The following is an 8,559-nucleotide window of genomic DNA, read 5'->3' as shown; positions in this document are numbered from 1 at the left end:
TCAGGAGTTCTTGATGAAGGAGGAGTACAGCGTTCTGGACTACAACCTGACCACCACTGAACTGGAGCTCATCAACGTCTCTGCATCCTGGGATGAGGTGAGAGGTGCAGGAGTATGACGACACGTACGTCGTGGTTGTCTACTTTATGCCGCTGAATGCATAAAGTAGAATAATAATTGTATGTACGAAACCCAAAACCAGTGAAGTTGTCACGTTGTGTAAATGGTAAGTAAACACAGAATACAATGATTTGCAAATCCTTTTCAACTTATATTCAATTGAATAGACTGCAAAAACAAGATACTTAATGTTCCCACTGAGAAATTAAATTTTTTATTTGCAAATAATTATTAGTTTATAATTTAATGGCAGCCACACATTGCAAAAAAAGTTGTCACAGGGCCATTTTTACCACTGTGTTACATGGCCTTTGTGTACCTTTCAGCATTAATGGTGATGTGTAAGTTACCCATGCCTTGGGCCCTAATACACCCCCATACCATCACAGATGCTGGCTTTTCAACTTTGCGCCTAGAACAATCTGGATGGTTCTTTTCCTCTTTGGTCCGGAGGACACGACGTCCACAGTTTCAAAAAACAGTTTGAAGTGTGGACTCGTCAGACCACAGAACCCTTTACTACTTTGCATCAGTCCATCTTAGATGAGCTGGGGCCCAGCGAAGCGTTTCTGGGTGTTTCACTTTGCATGGTAGAGTTTTAACTTGCACTTACAGATGTAGCGACAAACTGTAGTTACTGACAGGGGTTTTCTGAAGTGTTCCTGAGCCCATGTGGTGATATCCTTCACACACTGATGTCGCTTTTGTCATGATCCGTGGTCCGGATCATGTTTTTGTGTTTTCTGTTAGTTTTGGACTCCTTTTGTTATTACTTGTGCACCTGTGAGTTTGTTTCGTCACCATGGTTACTTGATTTTCACCTGCCTTGCACGCGCACCTGTTGCTCATCAGAGACGCTATTTAAGCCCACCTTTGTTCATCACTCGTTCTGCTTTCTTTGTTTTTGCATCACGCGACTGCCATGTAAGTTCGTTCTTGTTTCCTAGACTCAGCTAAGTTCCATAGTCTGTGCTAAGTATTAGCCTTAGCTTCCAGTGCGTTCGGCACCTCATCCTGTCGGTTTGTTTTCTGTTTTGTACCAGTTTTGTGTTATTTTTCTATTAAATCATGTCGTCACCTGTAAGTCCTGTCCGGATTCGTCCTTTGCTTCCTGGGAGAACAAAACCCCGCATCACCATGCGCCCCCCACGTGACAGCTTTTTGATGCAGTACCGCCTGAGGGATCCAAGGTCACGTGCAGTGATTTCTCCAGATTCTCCGAACCTTTTGATGATATTACGGATCGTAGATGGTGAAATCCCTAAATTCCTTGCAATAGCTGGTTGAGAAATGTTGTTCTTAAACTGTTGGACAATTTGCTCACTAATTTGTTCACAAAGTGGTGACCCTCGCCCCAATCTTGTTTGTGAATGACTGAGCATTTCATGGTAGCTGCTTTTATACACAATCATGGCACCCACCTGTTCCCAATTGGCCTGTTCACCTGTGGGATGTTCCAAATAGGTGTTTGATGAGCATTCCTCAACTTTCTCAGTCTTTTTTGCCACTTGTGCCAGCTTTTTTGAAACATGTTGCAGGCATCAAATTCTAAATGAGCTAATATTTGCAAAAAATGTAAGTTTACCAGTTCAAACGTTAAGTATCTTGTCTTTGCGGTGTATTTAATTGAATATAAGTTGAAAAGGATTTGCAAATCCTTGTATTCTGTTTTATTTGACCATTTATAGATTTGGATTTCGCTCTCTTCTTTGCCACTTACCGGAATGTGCCATTTGCAGATGAATGGGAGGGCCGCCGCCTTTCTTTACAGCGGACAGCGTCTACGTCAGCTCATTACAATGACAAGACAGCAGTAAGGCGCGCCGTTTGCAGCACGGTGACCCGTAAAACCCCTCAGGTCAATAATTAAGCAAAAGACTTGACTCTTTGAGACGGCCATTGTTGTTCCCAAATGAAACGAGACCATAGTTAGAACGTTGGGCTTTCTCACAGCAATATGTTCCTAAACACACCGAGCACTGTTCTCACGTGAACACTGGTGCTTCGCGGGCTTACTTAATCACTGCCAATTAACTCCACCACACTATTCCAACTGGATTCCATCTTTGTATCTTTTTAATTCACTTTGCTGTGAAGACAGGAAGTATGATGAAAAAAGTCAGAAAGCGAACAAAAAAAGGTCGTAAAGTTACAAGAATAACATCGCAAAGTCTTTACCAGAAAGGAATTGTAACATTACAAGAAATGAATTCCTGCTGTCACTAAATCAGCAGTATAACGTGTTTTTTTAATGTTTTGTAACATTGTGACAAACATTTTTTTCCTCCTAAAAATACCTAAAATATGACTATAATAATATTTTTAAAATATAAAAAAAAAAAAAAAAGGTAAAGGTTTTTTTGGAACTCATTTTGTTGACATTTGTAATAGGCCTAACACTTCTTTGTATGTCTAAAGTGGGACAGCAGTGACTGCTTGGAGTTCTTTGTTTGGCATTTTAAAACTGGGGTGTGTTTACTGACTGGAAAAAACCCCGACATTACTCCAGTTTAATGTTGTTTGTGAAATGTTACTTTTTCCTGTTACCTTTTTCAGTTAAAAAAAACAGATGCCTTTCAACGAACACTAGATTAAAGTTTCTACCTTGCACACACATACTAACTTAATTGAAATATTTCATTCAAATCACGCAAGATCAACAATGTTATTTTCAATTTTTTTATAATAAAATGTCATTAGATTAAATTGTCCTTAAAATGTTAAATATTCAAAACAGTTATGTAATAAGACGGTATGATGCAGCTCACTCGTGCAAGCATAATAATAAACATACAGTATCTATTATTATATTGTAAACTTACATAGTACTGTAGTAATTCTTCATATATATATTTACTCAGCTGCAGAGAGTATCGGCAGTCGGGCGAGCCTTTATTATAAAATAAAATCCTATTCATTATATTTAAACAAAATTCAAGTCGAACTATACATTGTATAATGTTTTTTCAAATAATACAGTACAGATTGTGTCAGAGTTTGTTGGTGACGAACCCCAAGATGCAGAGAAGACGGCAGGCATTGAGCGAGAAAACATGATTTAATTAAACACTATGGCAAAAAAACAAACAAAAGGGTAACAACAAAAGGCGCGCACAAGGCGGAGAACAAACTTGGCTATGAACTAAAATAGCACAAAAGCTAACTGTCGACAAGAAACAAAAACACTTACTGTGACACGAAGGAACTATGACAAGAGCAGAGTGAACAAAAGTAGACAGAGCTACAACAACAATTATTATGACAGGTATTAGCGACAATGACAATAATCCAGCACTGACTGGAGGGGAAGGCAGGTTTAAATAGCAGCTGGCTGATTGACACCAGGTGTGGCCAGGTGCCAATCAGCCACAGCTGAGGGGAAGCAGTACTCAGGGAGACAATCAGGAAATGAAGACAAAATAAAAGCGCTGACAGAAAACTAAGACAAACGCAGAGGAAAAACTAACACAGTCAAACTGTCAGGGACAAGCCTGACAGATTGAAATATTCAAAATTAGAGATGTCCGATAATATCAGGCAGCCGATAATATCAGGCTGCCGATATTATCGGCCGATAAATGCTTTAAAATGTAATATCGGAAATTATCGGTATCGGTTTCAAAAAGTACAATTTATGACTTTTTAAAACGCCAGTGTCCACGGACGTAGGGAGAAGTACAGAGCGCCAATAAACCTTACCAAACTGCCTTTGCGTGCCGGTCCAGTCACATAATATCTACGGCTTTTAACACACACAAGCGAATGCCAAGCATACTTGGTCAACAGCCATACAGGTCACACTGAGGGTGGCCGTATAAACAACTTTAACACTGTTACAAATATGCGCCACACTGTGAACCCACACCAAACAAGAATGACAAACACATTTCGGGAGAACATCCACACCGTAACACAACATATACCCAGAACCCCTTGCAGTACTAACTCTTCCGGGACGCTACAATATACACCCCCCGCCCCCAACTCAACCCCGCCCACCTCAACCTCCTCATGCTCTCTCAGGGAGAGCATGTCCCAAATTCCAAGCTGCTGTTTTGAGGCATGTTAAAAAAAATAATGCACTTTGTGACTTCAATAATAAATATGGCAGGGCCATGTTGGCATTTTTTTCCATAACTTGAGTTGATTTATTTTGGAAAACCTTGTTACCTTGTTTAATGCATCACAACAAAATTAGGCATAATAATGTGTTAATTCCACGACTGTATATATCGGTATCGGTTGATATCGGAATCGGTAATTAAGAGTTGGACAATATTGGAATATCGAATATCGGCAAAAAAGCCATTATCGGACATCTCTATTGAAAATAGCTTTTCTGTATTTCATTGAAAAAATATTATATTATTATTAATTGAAATATTTTTCTTAAAGAACATGACAACAATAACACAGATTTTATTATAAATTGGCATGATGTGTATTGTTGTATATCGTGTAAAGTCAACATCAAGAATCAAAAGTAGGTTGATATCGTCGATGTCCTCGACTGAAAAGGGAACCCCCTTGAGGTGCAACGGATGGTTGCAGCAGCGCCAGAAGCCCCCCACCCCCCACACCCCCAATTTCCTCCCCTTCCAGTTGCAAGTCTCGTGTAGTAACATGTGCATATGTGCTAATCGGGGCTATCGATTTTTTTTCCTGGCCCCAGACTGAGCCCCACCTTATAGGAGCCTAGTCTGAGATCAGCTTTTTTTTGGTCATCCTCAACACCCCTCCACCTTTTCCTCCTGCGTCCACTTTTTCCCACCTTTTACAGTGCCCCGCCCACTGGCTAACCATCAGTATTTCTGTTCTGTCGCCCTCTACAATGTGTGTCTGCTCTTGAAATGGGTGTACCTAATGAAGTGTCTACTTTGCAGGGCATCGGCGAGCTCTTTGAGAAGATCAAGCAGGAGAACAAAGCCAACGGTCACGCCAACAACGGCCTCTTTTTCACCAACCTGTACGTCACACCTGTCCTGAAGAACATCAGCCTCCGCCTGGAGCAGGGCCAGATGCTGGCGGTGGCGGGTTCCACGGGCTCTGGGAAGGTACGTCTGTCCCGAAGGGGCGCCGCTGCCGACGGCCGTCTTGAAAGGCACCATCTTTCCCTGCAGAGCTCTCTGCTAATGATGATTCTGGGAGAGTTGGTGCCGTCCGAGGGGAAAATCCGACATAGCGGTCGCGTGTCGTTCTCCTCGCAGACCTCCTGGATCATGCCGGGCACCATACGGGACAACATCCTGTTTGGACTCACCTACGACGAGTACCGCTACACTTCAGTCATCAAGGCCTGCCAGCTAGAGGAGGTGAGTCCATCTGTGTGGCTCCTTCAGAGTTCTCCACAAAAGAAAAACTTTTAAGTATGCAAATGAGCTTGTGTAAGCATGATGTGGTTTTTTAATTTGTGGGTCGTTTTGTATTGATTTCTATTACGAAAGGTGGTGGCTATGAAACATAACTGGCAGGGTTGCCTTCCTAGCTAGGACATGATGGGGGTGTCTGTCCAGTTAGGTGGTGTTTCTGGTTATGACATTATGGGAGTGTCTGTCCAGTTAGGTGGTGTTTCTAACTAAGACATGTTGGAAGTGTACGTCCAGTTAGGTGGTGTTTCTAACTAAGACATGTTGGGAGTGTCCATCCAGTTAAGTGGTGTTTCTAGTTATGACATTATGGGAGTGTCTGTCCAGTTAGGTGGTGTTTCTAACTAAGACATGTTGGGAGTGTACGTCCAGTTAGGTGGTGTTTCTGGTTATGACATTATGGGAGTGTCTGTCAAGTTAGGTGGTGTTTCTAACTAAGACATGTTGGGAGTGTATGTCCAGTTAGGTGGTGTTTCTGGTTATGACATTATGGGAGTGTATGTCCAGTTAGGTGGTGTTTCTAACTAAGACATGTTGGAGTGTATGTCTAGTTAGGTGGTGTTTCTGGTTATGACATGATGGGAGTGTATGTCCAGTTAGGTGGTGTTTATAACTAAGACATGTTGGGAGTGTCTGTCCAGTTAGGTGGTGTTTCTAACTAAGACATGTTGGGAGTGTCTGTCCAGTTAGGTGGTGTTTCTAACTAAGATATGTTGGGAGTGTTTGTCCAGTTAGGTGGTGTTTCTAACTAAGACATGTTGGGAGTGTCTGTCCAGTTAGGTGGTGTTTCTAACTAAGTCATATTGGGAGTGTCTGTACAGTTAGGTGGAGTGTCTAGCTAGAACATGATGGGAGTGTATGTACAGTTAGGTGGAGTTTCTAGCCAGAACATGATGGGAGTGTCAGACCAGTTAGGTGGTGTTTCTATTTAGGACATGTTGGGAGTGTATGTCCAGTTGGGTGGTGTTTCTAGTTAGGACATGATGGGAATGTCTGTCCAGATAGGTGGTGTTTCTAGTTAGAACATGATGGGAATGTATGTCCATTAAGGTGGTGTTTCTAGCTAGGACATGATGGGAGTGTCTGACCAGTTAGGTGGTGTTTCTAGCTAGGACATGATGGGAGTGTATGACCAGTTAGGTGGTGTTTCTAGCTAGGACTTGTTGGGAGTGTCCGTCCAGTTAGGTGGTGTTTCGAGCTAGGACTTGTTGGGAGTGTCCGTCCAGTTAGGTGGTGTTTCTAGCTAGGACTTGTTGGGAGTGTCCGTCCAGTTAGGTGGTGTTTCTAGCTAGGACATGATGGGAGTGTATGTCTAGCTAGGTGGTCTTTCTAGCTAGGACATGTTGGGAGTGTCTGTCCAGTTAGGTGGTGTTTCTAACTAAGACATGTTGCGAGTGTTTGTCCAGTTAGGTGGTGTTTCTAACTAAGACATGTTGGGAGTCTCCATCCAGTTAGGTGGTGTTTCTGGCTAGGACATGTTGGGAGTGTCTGTCCAGTTAGGTTGTGTTTCTGGCTCGGACATGTTGGGAGTGTCTGTCCAGTTAGGTGATGTTTCTAAATAAGACATGTTGCGAGTGTCTGTCCAGTTAGGTGGTGTTTCTAACTAAGACATGTTGGGAGTCTCCATCCAGTTAGGTGGTGTTTCTGTCTAGGACATGTTGGGAGTGTCTGTCCAGTTAGGTGATGTTTCTAAATAAGACATGTTGCGAGTGTCTGTCCAGTTAGGTGGTGTTTCTAACTAAGACATGTTGGGAGTCTCCATCCAGTTAGGTGGTGTTTCCGGCTAGGACATGTTGGGAGTGTCTGTACAGTTAGGTGGAGTTTCTAGCTAGAACATGATGGGAGTGTCAGACCAGTTGGGTGGTGTATAACTCGGTTGGTAGAGCGGCCGTGCCAGCAACTTGAGGGTTGCAGGTTCGATTCCCGCTTCCGCCATCCTAGTCACTGCCGTTGTGTCCTTGGGCAAGACACTTTACCCACCTGCTCCCAGTGCCAACCACACTGGTTTAAATGTAACTTAGATATTGGGTTTCACTATGTAAAGCGCTTTTAGTCACTAGAGAAAAGCGGTATATAAATATAATTCACTTCACTTCACTTCTAGTTAGGACATGATGGGAATGTCTGTCCAGTTAGGTGGTGTTTATAGTTAGGACATGATGGGAATATATGTCCAGTTAGGTGGTGTTTCTAGCTATGACCTGATGGGAGTGTCTGACCAGTTAGGTGGTGTTTCTAGCTAGGACATGATGGGAGTGTCTGTACAGTTAGGTGGAGTTTCTAGCTAGAACATGATGGGAGTGTCTGTCCAGTTAGGTGGTGTTTCTAGATAGGACTTGATGGGAGTGTATGTCCAGTTAGGTGGAGTTTCTAGCTAGGACTTGTTGGGAGTGTCCGTCCAGTTAGGTGGTGTTTCTAGCTAGGACATGATGGGAGTGTATGTCCAGTTAGGTGGTGTTTCTAGCTAGGACTTGTTGGGAGTGTCCGTCCAGTTAGGTGGTGTTTCTAGCTAGGACATGATGGGAGTGTATGTCCAGTTAGGTGGTGTTTCTAGCTAGGACTTGTTGGGAGTGTCCGTCCAGTTAGGTGGTGTTTCTAGCTAGGACATGATGGGAGTGTATGTCCAGTTAGGTGGTGTTTCTAGCTAGGACATGATGGGAGTGTATGTCCAGTTAGGTGGTGTTTCTAGCTAGGACATGATGGGAGTGTCCGTCCAGTTAGGTGGTGTTTCTAGCTAGGACATGTTGGGAGTGTATGTCCAGTTAGGTGGTGTTTCTAGCTAGGACATGATTGGAGTGTCAGACCAGTTAGGTGGTGTTTCTAGCTAGGACATGTTGGGAGTGTATGTCCAGTTAGGTGGTGTTTCCAGCTAGGACATGATTGGAGTGTCAGACCAGTTAGGTGGTGTTTCTAGCTAGGACATGTTGGGAGTGTATGTCCAGTTAGGTGGTGTTTCTAGCTAGGACATGATTGGAGTGTCAGACCAGTTAGGTGGTGTTTCTAGCTAGGACATGTTGGGAGTGTATGTCCAGTTAGGTGGTGTTTCTAGCTAGGACTTGTTGGGAGTGTCCGT

At 43.1% G+C, this 8,559-nt stretch overlaps 1 protein-coding gene across 1 annotated transcript in view; it reads left to right on the top strand.

Moving 5' to 3' along the window:
* Positions 1 to 8,559, top strand: part of cftr (CF transmembrane conductance regulator) — a 109,280-nt gene that overhangs the window by 39,739 nt on the left and 60,982 nt on the right. The window contains exons 9-11 of the mRNA XM_061924650.1: positions 5 to 97; positions 5,004 to 5,174; positions 5,241 to 5,432. Of these exons, the coding sequence (XP_061780634.1) occupies positions 5 to 97; positions 5,004 to 5,174; positions 5,241 to 5,432 (456 nt within the window). The remainder of the gene's footprint in view (positions 1 to 4; positions 98 to 5,003; positions 5,175 to 5,240; positions 5,433 to 8,559) is intronic.

The sequence above is a fragment of the Nerophis lumbriciformis genome, linkage group LG29 (assembly GCF_033978685.3).
Source record: "Nerophis lumbriciformis linkage group LG29, RoL_Nlum_v2.1, whole genome shotgun sequence".
NCBI lineage: Eukaryota > Metazoa > Chordata > Actinopteri > Syngnathiformes > Syngnathidae > Nerophis > Nerophis lumbriciformis.
Note: the sequence above shows the minus strand (reverse complement) of the source record. Positions and strands in the feature narration are given on the sequence as shown.